Source organism: Lampris incognitus, chromosome 17 (assembly GCF_029633865.1).
Source record: "Lampris incognitus isolate fLamInc1 chromosome 17, fLamInc1.hap2, whole genome shotgun sequence".
Classification (NCBI taxonomy): Eukaryota; Metazoa; Chordata; class Actinopteri; order Lampriformes; family Lampridae; genus Lampris; species Lampris incognitus.
In genome coordinates this window covers 37,435,430-37,452,405 of record NC_079227.1, presented here as the reverse complement: position 1 = coordinate 37,452,405, position 16,976 = coordinate 37,435,430, and the positions used below count along the sequence as shown (strand labels likewise).

Sequence of the window (16,976 nt, the reverse complement as noted above, 5' to 3'; positions counted from 1 at the left end):
TGGTCAAGTTCGAGCGCACAAGGGGTCGGTTAGTTCTCGTGGCCCCGTACGAACCGAGCACCCCGTGGTTTCCGCGAATAGTGCCCTGGATAGTAGGCGAGCGGTTCGACGTCCCGGAGTGGGCGGACGCGCTCACGCAAGCAGGAGGGCTGCTACGGGAGGGCCCCTGGATAGGAGGCTCCCGATTAGCGGCGTGGATGCTTACAAAGCCAGGCTCTTAGCTATGGGACTTAGTGCGCAAGTGATTCGTGTCATCTTAGCGGGGCGTAAAGACTCCACGTATTCCAGGTACCAGGGGTACTGGAATCGATTTGACCAATTTTGCGCTGAACGCGACATGGACCCTTTGTCAGTAGGGATTGGCCCTATACTGACTTTTGTGGAGGTCTGTAGGAGTGATAGACTATGGTCTTTCTCCTCGGTCAAAGTCTGTGTATGGGCTCTCACGTTCTTCCGGGGGGGAGATCGAGGGTAGCACGGTTTTCACGCACCCGCTCATGACGCAGTACCTGTTGGGTGCTAAGAAGCTCTCAGCTGAGGAGCTTACGAGAGCTGAAACTTGGGATGCTTCCCTTGTTCTGCGCGCACTAGAGAAAGATCCCTTTGAACCCATGTCTACGGCAGACATGCGTTATGTCTCGGCTAAGCTGGCTGTGCTCTTGGCACTTACCACCGCAGCGAGGGGTTGTGAGCTCACTGCAGTCACCATCAAGGGGATGGTGTTTTCTGGTGATCTGATGGTCACGCTCTTTACAGACCCCAGCTTCGTGCCCAAAACTGTGTCTGTCCTTACGAGTAGGGCCCCGGCGGTGATACACGCGTTTCATCCGTCACCGGTGACTAGGGATGAGAAACGCTTGCACCTCTCGTGTCCTGTACGGGCTTTACGCATTTACATGCGGCGCACAGCAGATATTCGTAGGTCTGACAGGCTGCTGTTGACCTACAGAGTGAGCAAACCAGGTTATGCCCTTTCCACCCAGAGGCAAGCACACTGGCTGGTGGATGGTATTACGGAGGCGTATACCAAAGCGGGTAAAACAGCTCCTAAGCTGAAGGCGCATTCTACCCGAGGGACTGCTACGTCGATAGCTGTGTTGTCAGGTATCGACTGGGAGGTCATCCGCCAGGCGGCGGTTTGGAGTGGTGAGACCACTTTCTTACGGCATTATTACCGGCACGTTAAGGTGCGGTCGGTTGCCGACGCTGTTCTGGAGCAGGCCTCTTAGGATGCTCTCATCAGAACGCGTACCCCTTCCCACCAGGGGTTTGAAGGGTTCATTGGACGGCTAGGGAACGGCGGCACGAATCCTGTCGTTGTTCAATGCAATAACCCTCTCAGCCATTTTGGAGTACGTGAAATGTAACCTTGGGTTCGCGAAGTGAACCCTAGTTATATGAACAACGACAAAATGGCTGAGAATAGAGCCGTTCTCCTACCCGGGCCACAGGTGTGGTGCTCATTTAGTTGGAGATGGTTCGACTTACAAAGAGGAATAGCGCTTCCGGTGGGCGTGCCAATACGGGATCGGTGGGAGGACATATGACCACAGGGGGTCATATTGTCCGGGATTGGCACGGGGAATGCACCTCCATCGTTTTTCTTTTTTCCAGCGAGCTATTGTGGATGATGTCACAATGCAATAACCCCCTCAGCCATTTTGTCGTTGTTCATATAACTAGGGTTCGCTTCGCGAACCCAAAGTTTACCCTCGGTCTCGCACTTACTGAAGATGTTACCTGGTAGGATCAGTGAACCAGCGCGATAATAATGCGGCTGTTTACCCTCGGTCTCGCACTTATTGAAGTGGTTACCTGGTAGGATCAGTGAACCAGCGCAACTATAAGCGGCTGTTCACCCTCGGTCTCGCACTTATTGAAGTGGTTACCTGGTAGGATCAGTGAACCAGCGCAACTATAAGCGGCTGTTCACCCTCGGTGTCGCACTTATTGAAGTGGTTACCTGGTAGGATCAGTGAACCAGCGCAACTATAAGCGGCTGTTTACCCTCGGTTTCGCACTTATTGAAGTGGTCACCTGGTAGGATCAGTGAACCAGCGCAACTATAAGCGGCTGTTTACCCTCGGTTTCGCACTTATTGAAGTGGTCACCTGGTAGGATCAGTGAACCAGCGCGATAATTATGCGGCTGTTTACCCTCGGTGTCGCACTTATTGAAGTGGTTACCTGGTAGGATTAAGTGAAGAAAAAAAAACTAGGAGGGAAAAAAAAGAAAAAAAAGGAAACAAGGGCAGTAAACTGCCCCCGATAGATATGGAGGGTCCTATCTATCAGATAATGAGAAGGAAATATGGTGAAGACTCGGTAAAACATGTTTTAGACTGGATACAGGGTCATGGGTTTCCTGTTGAAGGAACTTTGAGCAAGAATAAACTAATGAAAGTCCGACAGTCCATGGAAAAGGGAAAAGCGAAGGTCTTGGAAAGGAAACAGATTCCTACAACATGGTTAGAGTATATGGCAGAGCAAGAAAGAATTTTGGGAATGTGGGAGAAAGAGTGTGAAAGGAGGGAAAGAGAAAAGCTACAGAGGACTATGACACGAAACCATTGGTACCAAACCGCACCTTGACGGACCCTGACTGGCTTTTGTGTTTGACATGACTTGTCTGTGTGTGTGTTCATAGTTTGTTCCGTGGTGTGTGTCCGTCTGGCCATTTTGTGTTGTTTAGAAGTTGCAAGTCCTTGAGAGTGGCTTAAATGGGGATATAAAAGCTGGGGGAGGTTTTGTTTTGGCTTTTCCAAACCTTTGTTTTCCTGAGAACTGGGGTGTGAGAGGGGGTTTTCAGAGACCACCTCATTTAGCATCCTTATCAGACCCAACTGTTTGATTGGCAACTGGCTTTAGAAAGTCACCAACCTGAAGCATTGATTATTTAAATCCTTTCAAGGAATCTATTTCTTTTCTTTCTGAGGTACCTCATATAAAATGTGATATATCCATTTGGTTTTTGGTTTTTGTTTTTGTTGCATTGAAAAGTTTTTGTGGTGTATTTTTCACATTAACTTGATCCTGTCCTCACTTCCTTTAGGATTCCCCTAAACCGAAGGATTCCCTGTCCCTGTCTCATTTCCTGAACTGTTAAGCAGAACTCTGTTATTTCCAACACCACAGTTACAATATTTGTAATTTTACCTATTCTGTTTTTCTTTCTGTTACTGGGATTTTCTTTAAAGAATAACTGGTGGGAACCAACTGCCTACCCACTTCACACCTTGGGGGGATGGATGGATGGGGGGGGGGGGGTTGCCTTGAGAGTAACAGGGACAGTGTAAACCACAGTTATGTTGTTTTAAGCTGTTGTTGTTTTTCTTTCCATTTGAAGACACCCATTGGTTCATTTGTCTTTATGTTGACTTTCCTCTGTGTTAAATTGAACTTGTTTTTGTTTTTCAACACTAAGGTGTGAATTTTAGGATGTTGGTTTTTTTTTTAAAGAGGGTATTCATTTCTTTGACAATTTCTTGTGTGGAGGACGATTACATTTTATTTGAATATGAATGAAACCTACCGAGTCCTGCGTTTTAAATATCTATTGTTATTTTTTACCATGAGTTTGAGCCTCCTCATAGGACTCATTTTTGGTTTGATTTATTTGGTTTTGGCTGGGCACATCAATTTCTTTGTATTGTTAATTGAGCATTTCTTTCCTTTGAAACCCCCCCCCCCTCTTTTTGGGGCCTTGAAAAGGGGCTTCTTGTTGTTTCATTTGGTTAAGGTGGGGGGCATTTGTTTCTTGTCTTCAAACAGCTCATTGTTTCAATGATTTACAAGATACCTTATGGTTTTATTAATTTAGGTTTATTTGGACGTTCAGGATCTGGGACAACTATCTTTATCATCCCTCGTCTGTTTTAGTTTTAAAGAGAATTTATTTCAGATAAGTACAACATTACAGACTTCAGAACATTTGTAAACAGCTTGGATGAAATGAAAGTCCGATTCATTTGACTGCATGAAATTGTTTTTGGTTTACTAACAACTAACATACAAACTGATCATATCATACTTTCATTTTTGTTCTTCATGGTTACATGGGTTGAGACAATGTGTTCTGTTCTTGTGTAAAAAGAGGGGTAGCGGGAATGAGGAATTGAAATCTAGAATGGTTGTGAGCCTTCTTCTGTACAGTTGTCTTTGATTTTGAGGAATTGAAATCTAGAACGGTTGTGAGCCTTCTTCTGTACAGTTTTCTTTGATTTTGAGGAATTGAAATTTAGGATGGTTGTGAGCCTTCTTCTGTACAGTTTTCTTTGATTTTGAGGAATTGAAATCTAGAATGGTTGTGAGCCTTCTTCTGTACAGTTTTCTTTGATTTTTTACTTCATAAGAAACAAACGGATACCAACTTGGATCATAGCGGAAGTATCTGAAGAACACTGAATCAAGTTGACTACGAATCTTCAGAATCCTAGACTGACAGTGTTTTCAGTGTTGTGCAGTTTCTCTCTGAAAGTTTTCCCCTCCAGATATTGTCACCACCTGCTCCTCCCCCTCCTCCAGGCGGGCTGGTTAACACCCCCACTCCCGTGGTACCGGGTCCAGGGCCCCGGGGTATGCTCCACGGGAAGACAACCTCCCGGCTGGACAGAACAAAGAGCAACCCGCCACATAACGCGGCTGTAGGAGCTGTGTCAGTGTGAGGGTGGTCTCCATGGTGCCCCGGTCAGCTCCCGGGTGAGAGAGGAGGTGAGGGTGGTCTGCTCCTGGCCCGGCCAATCCTCCAACATGAAGACCCTCTGGTTGTCTAGATGAGACTAGCACCAGCTTCCTAGCTCTGGAGACCATAAGTTTGGGTTTGGCTTTGAGAGTCCGAAATCGCCTTGCCTCTGTGGAGTCTGTAACCAGTGACAACTTTGAACGTTTAACTGCATCTGAGTCCACCATCAAAATGGTCCGAACCCAAAACCTGTCTCTGCAGGACCGAATCGACGACCTCGAGAACCGATCTCGGAGGGTCAATCTCCATGTACTGAACATTCCTGAAGGTGGAGCGGCCGGTAGAGATCCGGTGCAGTTCATGTCGGAGATGCTGATGCAGATAATGGGTCCTGATGTCTTTTACTCGCCGAGTCACAGCAGCATCACTTTTCCTGGGTGTCCTGCTACTAAGCACCTGCTGCATCGTGCCCATAGTTCGGCGTGTGATACGCGGCCTCATTGCTACTCAGGTCAGGTCATGTCAGGTCAGGACATATAAACCTTCACATTACTACATGTGTAATAACCATCCTGTCAGATCAGGACATATAAACCTTCACATTACTACATGTGTAATAACCATCCTGTAAGATCAGGACATATAAACCTTCACATGACTTACATGTGTAATAACCATCCTGTCAAATCAGGACATATAAACCTTCACATTACTATATGTGTAATAACCATCCTGTCAGATCAGGACATATAAACCTTCACATTACTATATGTGTAATAACCATCCTGTCAGATCAGGACATATAAATCTTCACATTACTACATGTGTAATAACCATCCTGTCAAATCAGGACATATAAACCTTCACATGACTTACATGTGTAATAACCATCCTGTCAGATCAGGACATATAAACCTTCACATTACTACATGTGTAATAACTATCCTGTCAAATCAGGACATATAAACCTTCACATTACATACATGTGTAATAACCATCCTGTCAGATCAGGACATATAAACCTTCACATTACTTACATGTGTAATAACCATCCTGTCAGATCAGGACATATAAACCTTCACATTACTACATGTGTAATAACCATCCTGTCAGATCAGGACATATAAACCTTCACATTACTACATGTGCAATAACCATCCTGTCAGATCAGGACATATAGACCTTCACATTACTACATGTGTAATAACCATCCTGTCAGATCAGGACATATAAACCTTAACATTACTACATGTGTAATAACCATCCTGTCAAATCAGGACATATAAACCTTTACATGACTTACATGTGTAATAACCATCCTGTCAAATCAGGACATATAAACCTTTACATGACTTACATGTGTAATAACCATCCTGTCAGATCAGGACATATAAAACCTTCACATGACTTACATGTGTAATAACCATCCTGTCAGATCAGGACATATAAACCTTCACATTACTTACATGTGTAATAACCATCCTGTCAGATCAGGACATATAAACCTTCACATGACTTACATGTGTAATAACTATCCTGTCAAATCAGGACATATAAAAGGCAGATCACCAAAGAAATATGCAAAGTAAACAATTAACAAATATAAAGCATCTAAACATAATAACCTTAATAAAGTCAGTGAAACTTAACCAGGGGCTACAGAAAACACTATCTTATAGTATGACCGTGTGTGTTCACTTTCTTTGTTCGTCATAAGGGCGATTGTGTCTATCTATGTGCATATTGAACTCAACCTTCACAAATACTATATTACTAATAAGATAAGAGAGGTTTCCTCTAAAATTTTACACACATTTTATCCTGCAAAGCGTTTTCTCAAGAAACGTAAGCCTGCTATAAATGTAAATTGCTCTTTTTGCTCAGCTCATCCAGAAGCTGTGCCCCATCTCATTCGGCATTGCCATTATTCTAGAACTCTATGAAAGACGTTTCAGAATTCATTGGTGACTCCTTATCCATGGATTTTGCATCGTTTTGTGAGTATATTATTTTTCGGATTCTTTGCCTATGACATTAAATTTGAGGAAAGAGCATATATCATAAATCTATTGATTATTCTAGCTGAATTCTATATACACATAAGTGCAAGTTCACAAACCAAAGACCCCTTTTATATTATTTTTCATAAAGTTTTTGAACAGTACATAAGAAGTATTAATTCTATTGCCAATAAAAGGCTAAAAAAACGTAATGGCACGTGGTCGCTGTAAAATATGTATGTAAACGTATTGTGATCTCAGCTGTTCAATGTTTTTCTTTCCCTTTACTATTTGTACCTTTTATTTGGCCTACCCCCCCCCCCCGGCACGTTTGTTTGCACTGTAGTCATCCGTGTTGTGAAAATGTGACGTGTACAACCTGTTGTCAGTTAGTCAATAAAGGGAAAAAAAGAGAATAAACATTGAACTCAAGCGGAGAAGCGCCAAGGTTTGGGAGAGACCTAGACAACCTTGCTTTACTGTAGCGAATTCGGGGGACAGCGCAACCACAGGAACTGCCGCGGCCGGGAAGCGAACCCGTATCGCCCGCACCGCAGGAGACATCGCTAACCGCTAGACTAAAGCAGCGTTTCTCAACCGGGGGTCCGCGGACCCCTAGTGGTCCGTGGTGTAATTGCAAGGGGTCCGTGAAAATAAAATATCTTTAAAAAAAGATCCTATGACATTTATAGAAATAGGATTATTTTACTCAAATGTGACTGAGACCTTTATCTACCTAAACTATAAAGGGTAACAGGACTTTTTTCTCTAATTACATCTGTTTCACAAGTGTAATTTATTGTATTTTAATAAGAGATCTCGCTCCCGTTTGCATTGTTAAAAGTTACTGCATAAAAATTCTGTTGTTACATATATCTGAAAGTTACTGAATACATATTCTGTGTTGTTACATATATCTGAAAGTTACTGAATACATATTCTGTGTTGTTACATATATCTGAAAGTTACTGAATACATATTCTGTTTTGTTACATATATCTGAAAGTTACTGAATACATATTCTGTTTTGTTACATATATCTGAAAGTTACTGCATAAGAATTCTGTTGTTACATATATCTGAAAGTTACTGAATACATATTCTGTGTTGTTACATATATCTGAAAGTTACTGAATACATATTCTGTTTTGTTACATATATCTGAAAGTTACTGCATAAAAATTCTGTTGTTACATATATCTGAAAGTTACTGAATACATATTCTGTTTTGTTACATATATCTGAAAGTTACTGAATACATATCCTGTGTTGTTACATATATCTGAAAGTTACTGAATACATATTCTACTTTGTTACATATATCTGAAAGTTACTGCATAAGAATTCTGTTTTGTTAAATATATCTAAGTTACAACTGAAAGCTCTTATTTTTGCCCCAAAGAGTGAATAAATGCTATAATGCAATTTAAAATGCAGTTTCTACTGTTTCTACAAATTGCAACCCCCCTCCCCGAAGATCAGGTGGAGGGGTCCTCAGGGTAGATCAAAAATACGCAGGGGGTCCAGGACCCCAAAAAGGTTGAGAACTACTGGACTAAAGGGTCAGACCCGCCAGTCAGCGGCCGGCGTGTCTTCTTATCCATGCACGTTACACTACCCCCCGGATTTGCTACATTATGTATGTGGAATTTACCAAATGAAGCATAAGATTCGTCCTGTAACTCGGAAAATCTATTTCACATTCCGACATAGTAATAATGTCCTTTAGGCATAAACATTACAGCGTCCAGTCTCGCTATGGAGGTGAGCGGGGGGGAGTGCGGGGCAGATCGTCTCACGCATTTCGGCGCTGTCGCTTTAAATAGAAACGGCGCTACCGCGCATGCGCAAACCGTGTTTGGGTTTTCTCCAACCTGAAGAATTGCGTGGTGTCGCTGCGCTCTCGCAGTCCCGGTCGCCTCCGCGACCACCGTAAAGCCGGACGAGTCGATACACGAAGTGGGAGGGGGGGTTTCTTCTCCTTCCTCCGAGCGGTGTTAAAAGCCTCGTAACGACGCGATCGGTCAAAGCTACGTTTTAAACGATCTCGACCGGTGGTGATGGGGGGGGTCGGCTCGTACGGTTAAACAAGAGCTCCGAGTATTTTTTTTGGGGGGTGCCCAATATCCCCCCAGTCGGCAGGAGCAGCCAGCCAGCCAGCCCAGCCAGCCAGCCAGCCAGCCCAGCCAGCCCGTCCTCCCATCTCGCCACATCCATGTCGACTGCGGCAGCCTTCGCACCGCTTCCAGGGCTTCGGACACCGCATCCCTTTTGTTCCCCCACCCCCCCGGAGAGGAGCGGCGGCGTGTGCGAGGACCGTTACGCCGCACCACGTCTTTTATGTCCTCCGTCTCGGCGATTGTTTACGCGGTAAAATGGCTGCTGGGATGCCGTTGGGACGAGCGCGGTCTTGAATCGATGCAGTGGCGTTAGGAGGGTACGTTACCACCCGTTGCCGGGCTAAACCGGTAGGCTGGTGTAAGCGCGACAGTTTTCTTCTTTTTTCTTTTTTTTACTACGTTGAATTTGGTCGCTAAGGTAACAACTGCCGTAAATCCAACGTGATTTTTGTTTTTTTTATTCCTTTAATAGATGGTCCGGTTCTTCCTGTGAGAGGTAGGGGTAGGGGTTAAAGGCGGCGGCGGCGGCGGCGGGGGATCACTCCCACTTCCAGTCCAGTGCATGCGGCCACCCGAGCGGCTTTTTCCACAGTTTAACAGCGTTTTTTTGGGGGGTCGCCTTTTGTCAGAAAGTTGGTAGCGCAGCCTCCACCGAGGCATCCCCTCCGGCTAAGCTATGAAGCGGTAGCGCAGGCTCCAGCGAGGCATCCCCCCGGCTAAGCTATGCCCAGCAGTCAGAGAACACGCAGGACTTTCTGCGCAGCCGGTCTGCGCTCCTGCTGAAACCCCACCGCCAGGCTAGTTGGGTACTCCAAAGCGGACTTTAAGGCCTTGTTTTTTCTTTAGCTTTACTCGAAAAACAAAAAAAATCGGGAGTGTGTGTGCGTGTGTGTGTGTGTGTGTGTGTGTGTGTGCGGGGGGGGGGGGGGGATGGATCCTGAAGTGAAATGGAGGAGAGGACGCGTTTTTCGGACGCCTTGCGGTGCGCAGCGTATGCGCCGGTACGCGGTGGCCGTGTGCCTTCTGCTGTACGCGGCCGTGGCTCACGCCTCCCTGGCCAAGCAGTGCGAGAAGGGCTGCCTCTCCGGACAGTGTGTCAACGGGTCGTGTGTGTGCGACCGCGGATGGGTAGGGGACCAGTGCCAACACTGCCAAGGCAGATTCAAGTAAGTGGCACAAACACTTCTTCTGTAGTTTGGCTACGTGTATGTTTTGTTATGAGGGCCAAAAAAAACACTGGCACAAAGTGGGATTGTTTGCATTTGGACGATCATGAAATGGCTTGGGAAGTGGTCCAGACTGTGCCCTCTGGGTCATGGGGTCACTGGGGATTCAGCATCACAGAGCTAATGCTTCTTTCTTCATGCTCAATTTCGAGGAATAGACTGTTGACATTTTGGTACACGGTGCTGTTGGCCAGTGTGTGTGTGTGTGTGTGTGTGTGTCTGTCTGTCTGTCTGTCTGTCTGTCTGTGTGTGTGTGTGTGTGTGTGTGTGTGTGTGTGTGTGACAGGCCTATCTTTTCATTAGATCGGTTTCAAACATCATAAAACATGTAGTTGGCCAAGACGTGTAAACCTGGCACTTAAAGCTTGGATGCGGCTTATCTTAAGTAAACACCAAGTGTTGTTCAAAGTAACAGGCCTCCGGGGCCTGTTCCTATCTGTTCAACTTGAGCTTGTTGAGGATTTGTATAATACTCCTTAAATAACTTCATGAAGATGGTTACGTTGAAACGAACACAGGGGAAAGCACCTTGAATTGGGATCATTTTACTGTTTTGAGTGCCAACCTTGCAATTTTTAGCCTGTTTCTGATGCCAGTACCTTGGTAAAAACAATAGGTTGATTAATCAAATCAAATCAAATCAATTTTATGTGTATAGCCCGATATCACAAATTACAAATTTGCCTCAGTGGGCTTAACAGCAACACAACATCCTGTCCTTAGACCCTCTCATCGGATAAGGAAAAACTCCCTAAAAAACCCCTTTAACAGGGAGAAAAAAATAGGAAGAAACCTCAGGGAGAGCAACAGAGGAGGGATCTCTCTCCCAAGACGGACAGCGTGCAATGGATGTTGTGTTCACACAATTTACATAATACAACATTGAAAGAGGATAACAGAATTATAATGGACATAAAATGTATGAAGAACATGATGCACAGGATGCATGCATTAATCTAATAGTTGATCCACAGAAACTGAATCGATTACAATCTTGGTAGTCAATTGTGTTAGTCAGTTTTGGGTGGCTGTTATATTGTCTTCAAAAACATAGTTATCATGTGGAATTGGAATAAGTAGTCCCTGCATAGTCTGTATAGGCCCTGTGATGGCCTGGCGGCCTGCCCAGGGTGTCTCCCCACCCGCCGCCCAATGACTGCTGGGATAGGCTCCAGCATCCCTGTGACCCTGAGAGCAGGATAAGTAGTTTGGATAATGGATGGATGGAATTTTGGGTGGCACAGTGGCCCAGTGGTTACCACTGTTACCTCACAGCAAGAAGGTCCTGGGTTCAAACCCCAGGCTGTCCCAGGTCCTTTCTGTGTGGAGTTTGCATGTTCTCCCTGTGTCTGCGCGGGTTTCCTAAAGGTGCTCTGGTTTCCTCCCACCATCAAAAAGACATGCATGTTAGGGTTAATACTCCTGTCTGTGCCCCTGAGCAAGGCAATGGAAAGAAGAACTGGAGTTGGTCCCCGGGTGCTGCAGCTGCCCACTGCTCCTGTACAACAGGATGGATTAAATGCAGAGAACAAAGTCATTGTAAGAGTACAATGACAAATAAAGTGGCTTTCATTCATTTCGTTCATTTTCAGTTTGAGTCATCCATCAAGTCAGAATGCCAAACATTAGTTGGCTGCAGTGTCGTAAGTGTTGAGATTTGCTTATCGTCCTCTGATTCAGTATACCATTATGAAATGAATACTTCAGCTGTTTTGTGTGTTGGTCAGACTAAGTAAACAGTTTAAGAAATCACTTTGGGCTCTGGAAACTTAAGATGGGCATTCTTCAGTATTTCTGACTTATAACAGACTAAATGATTAATCAATAAATCGAAAAAATAATAGATTAATTGGTTATAGCTCTATGAAAATGTGTCACTCGCCATACACAATACGCTTCAGTCTCTCAGCGGCAGACTGGAATGTGTGTATTCAGCTACAGAGTTGGATTTACCGATATGTGCTGCTGTCATTCTGTTTTAGTTTGTTGTTAACTGGCATACTTCAAAAGGAGTTCAGTGTGAATTTCTTTCACATAAAATACAAAAAGTCAGACTCCTCAGAGAGAGAGAAAACAAAAGAGGTGCTGTCAGCATACATTTTTGTTATATCTCAAGTAGGGCTGGGTGGACAAAATCACATATCACGATATTTTTGACTCGATACCTCGGTATTGATATTGTAGAGATGACAGTTGGTTGTCTCACAAAATATTTACACACTAACATTTTTGATAAAAACTCAATGGTAATGTGGATATGATGTCTGAACAGGTAGACACAAATAATATGTCCGGGTAGTGTAGTGGTCTATTCCATTGTCAACCAACACGGGGATTGCCGGTTCGAATCCTCGTGTTACCTCTGGCTTGGTCGGGCGTCCCTACAGACACAGTTGGCCGTGTCTGTGGGTGGGAAGCCAGATGTGGGTATGTGTCCTGGTCACTGCACTAGCACCTCTTCTGGTCGGTCAGGGTGCCTGTTCGTGAGGGAGGGGGGGGAACTGGGGGGAATAGCGAGATCCTCCCACGCACTCCGTTCTCCTGGTGAAACCTTCGCTGTGAGGTGAAAAGAAGTGGCTGGCGACTCCACATGTATCGGAGGAGGCACGTGGTAGTCTGCAGCCCTTCCCGGATTGGCGTTCAGGACAACTTGGAAAAGTGGGGCAATTGGACGTGTACAGTTCAGAATGGGAGAAAAGGGGAGAAAAAAAAGGGCAAATAATATAACAGCTAGAACATAAGTTCAGAAAATTGCTGTAATGCAGACTTTAAAACTAGGAAAAGACAGAACTTATGTCACATCATGAGATTACTTAATCCACACTCCCAGATGACAACTAGTCTTATATAAAAGTATCAATATAATATCAATATATTGGCCAGCCCTAATCTCAGCAGGACCTCAGCCAGTGATGTTCAAGCTAATGAAGCTTCAGTAGCCACATTCATTCAGTCACTGCCCACAAGATCTTCAATAGCCACATTCATTCAGTCACTGTCAAAAAGATCTTCAGTAGCCACATTCATTCAGTCACTGTCAAAAAGATCTTCAGTAGCCACATTTATTCAGTCACTGCCCACAAGATCTTCAATAGCCACATTCATTCAGTCACTGTCAAAAAGATCTTCAGTAGCCACATTCATTCAGTCACTGATGAATGTGGCTACTGATCAGTGACTGAATGAATGTGGATACTGAAGATCTTGTGGGCAGCGACTGAATGAATGTGGATACTGAAGATCTTGTTGGCTGGCAGGTTGGCATATGTGTTGTATAGACCTGCTTCTGTATCTGTTGAAGTATTATTGAGTTTTTCCTCATCTCCCGACAGCTTGGAGTTGCATCATCCCCCTGCAATTAGATTTTTCTGTGAACTTGTGAGAAACTTTTTATTCAACTCAGTTTATCTTGTGGCTCTTAATGCTTCAAAATTGTATTTAGAATATGCTCATGACTTTTGAAAGGAGGATATCGCTCAACTTAACGATATTTGTGTGCTGTACAAGAGCTATATGTAGGCTTTGAATATAAATGAGCCAAGACTGTAGTCAGCACAGTGATAGAGAAGTAAATTTTGGACCAAGTTAACTAAAAGAGACTAATATCGTGGATTCATACAATGTGCTGAACTCGTCACAAACTTGCGAGTGCACCCTTTGACTCGGTTTCATTCAAGATGTCTAAAACGGGTGATATTTCTGCCTAAGTGAGAAAGTGGTTAATGTCCAGTAAAAAAGTTTACAATTGTGGAATTGCTGCGGGGGAGTTGATGTGATGAATACTTGCTCAGAAATTCCTGCAGCAGAGGAGCATTGCTACAAGTCAGCTGATATAATCTTTTTTTGAGCGGGGATTGACCCGGGGCTGACTGCAATATTTTTTTTGCTACCCACAAGCAGAGCTGTCTGTGCTTTTACCAAATTGAAATTGAAAGGATAATCAAGATTTACAGTCGGGTAGATTAATTTCAAAGGCTGCAAATAAGAGTGCACGGCGAGTTATCTTGAAAGCCATCGAGTCACATCATCACACCAACTGCCCGCGGAAAGGCAGAACGTTTGTTTGAAGAGCTTTGAGGTCTTGATATGCTTCGCTTCATACTAGCGCTGTCAGACCTCAGCCACATCCCTTGTTTAGAAAATGATATTAGATACCGTCACAGAGACCGTACCCATTTTTATGGTTAAATTACCTGTTGACCTATACAGCAAAGTGATATCCAAGATTCGTGGTTTTAGGCTTTACTCTTATTTCCTCATTATGAGACATGACTGTTGAAGGAGTACAATAAGAATAGTGAGATTGAGGGGGTGAGCTGAGGCCAGGGAGGTTGGACTAAAACCAACAGTAAGACAATTTAGGCCATGCCTGTTCTGTTCTCTCTGAATGTTTTGCAATGCATGAGTTGCTGTTTCCACTGGCAGATTAGGTTCAAATTTGCTTCACAGTAGCTGGTTAGATTTTACTTAATTTAAACGGTTTTGTCAAATAACAATCAGACATTTTGTTGGAACTTGGAAAAAAGCAGGAATGTTGCAGGAAAGCTGCAATCTCGCATGAGAAATAAATTGGCTGCGTTTCTAAACCCTTAGTTTTCATTTGGAACAAACATTGGGCCTCGTTCATAAATCGTTCTCTCGTACAAATTTGTTCTTACACACCCATGGAATTTTTTTTAGCGCTCAACATTGTCTGACAGTCATGAGCAAAGCCTGATGATGAGAATCAGAAACAACCAGAAACATGTTATTTGTCGTTTCATTTCATGCACTTGCGCACATGAAATGAAACATAATTTCCCCCAGCCTACAGCAGTGCAACACAAAGACAAAAACAAATATCCTAAAACTATAAGAACACACATATCCAAACTAACACATATATCTAAACTAAACAAAACAAAGAAAATCACTGTCCAGGAGAATGAACGCTAGCCAGGATAACTGTCGGAACTGCCGGTCTCTATGGGCTAGCTGTTAGCTTAGCCTGTCCCGCTTCTGCGACCTGTCAGACCGGCCTCGGTGTTTCCTCTTTGGGCACAGCTCCGGTCAGGGCCGTTGTCCTTGGGTCCACAGGATGCAAGCTCCCTCAGCCAATCCAATGCTAGCTCTCCCTTTGACACACCTCCCCACACTCCACACGATGACGCTAAAAACACAGTCAAGGCTAGGTGAGGCTGCCATGAGACTGCTCTCGGTGTTAACGGAATTGCCAGTCTGCATGGGCTAGCAGTTAGCTTAGCCTGCCCTGCTTCCGCATCCTGTCAGACCACCCTCGGTGTTATCGAAACTGTCGGTCTGCATGGGCTAGCAGTTAGCTTAGCCTGCCCTGCTTCTGCGTCCTATCAGACCACCCTTGGTGTTATCGAAACTGCCGGACTGCATGGGCTAGCAGTTAGCTTAGCCTGCCCTGCTTCCGCGTCCTGTCAGACCACCCTCGGTGTTATCGAAACTGCCGGTCTGCATGGGCTAGCAGTTAGCTTAGCCTGCCATGCTTCTGCGTCCTGTCAGACCACCCTCGGTGTTATCGAAACTGCCGGTCTGCATGGGCTAGCAGTTAGCCTGCCCTGCTTCCGCGTCCTGTCAGACCACCCTCGGTGTTATCAGAACTACCGGTCTGCATGGGCTAGCAGTTAACTTAGCCTGTCCCACTTTCACGTCCTGTCAGACCGCCCTCGGTGTTATTGAAACTACCGGTCTGCATGGGCTAGCAGTTAGCTTAGCCTGCCCCATGTCCGCGTCCTGTCAGACTGCCCTCGGGGTTCGTTTTCGGGCACAGCTCCAGGCAGGGCCGTGGTCCCCGGGCCCATAGGATGCAGCAGACCAAGCTCTCCTAGCCGATCCAGCGCCAGCTCTCCCAGCCATTTATTTTCAATTACACATTTTTAATTACAAATAATCCCAGATTATTTATAACTCCCTCCCCCTAACATCTGTTGTCTACCTCTTGCAACGAGCAATCACCCAGGCTTGCAAAGACATCAGTGTTGGTCAACTGGTGTCTAAATTCAGGGGTTAGCCAGGTCCTACACTGGTCTCTCAGACAAACTTCACAACTAAAACATTCCATGGGTGTGTAAGAACAAATTTGTACAAACGAACGATTGATGAATATGGCCCATTGTCTGTTTGTTTGAACACAGCGTCATTTGATAGTGTGATGCACAAACAAGATCAACAAGTTGACTTTAATCAGCTGTCTGTACAGGCCTGAGTTGTAGCTCTGTTGGTCTGTTGCTGTTCTCTCTGTGCTGACTGTTGTGATCTTTCAGGCTGACAGAGCCCTCAGGATACCTCACCGATGGTCCAGTCAACTACAAGTACAAAACTAAGTGCACCTGGCTTATTGAGGGCTAGTAAGTACCCCAATCCTCAGCCCCTCAAAAAGGGCATGGCCATAGTATGTTGCAATTATTCCCTAATTTACACAAAAGTAACATAGAATGAGATTCACAATTGATTCTTCATGTTTTTGTTTCTCTTGCAGTCCAAATGCAGTTCTCAGACTAAGGTTTAACCACTTTGCCACAGAATGTAGTTGGGACCACATGTACGTTTACGACGGAGACTCCGTATATGCCCCACTGGTGGCAGTTTTCAGGTGAGTGAATACAGAAGGGATGGTGACTTTTGTAAGCATTGGTTTTTATTGTATTATAGACTGTGGGAAGACACAACATCAGTGCCCTGATTTTACTTTGGTATCATAAAATTACATTACTGATCGAAAAAAGTAAAATAATAAATAAATAAGTGAGTAAGTAAGTAAGTAAGTAAGTAAGTGCTGAATCACTTGAATAGAGACCATTTGTAATTTTTTTTGATTCCCGCCCTTTTCTCCAAATTGTACGTAGCGGTCTATTCCGTTGCCTACCAACACGGGGATCGCCGGTTCGAATCCCCATGTTACCTCCGGCTTGGTCGGGCGTCCCTACAGACACAGTTGGCCG

The 16,976-nt window shown here is 44.6% G+C and overlaps 1 protein-coding gene across 2 annotated transcripts in view; it reads left to right on the top strand.

The window, feature by feature from the left end:
* Nucleotides 1-9,688: 9,688 nt before the first annotated feature.
* The window catches only part of atrnl1b (attractin-like 1b), a 169,809-nt gene continuing 162,521 nt past the window's right edge, over nt 9,689-16,976 (top strand). For both annotated transcript variants that reach the window (XM_056296653.1, XM_056296654.1), the window contains exons 1-3: nt 9,689-9,966; nt 16,299-16,382; nt 16,514-16,627. In XM_056296653.1, coding sequence (XP_056152628.1) covers nt 9,731-9,966; nt 16,299-16,382; nt 16,514-16,627 — 434 coding nt within the window. In that variant the 5' untranslated portion in view covers nt 9,689-9,730. The remainder of the gene's footprint in view (nt 9,967-16,298; nt 16,383-16,513; nt 16,628-16,976) is intronic.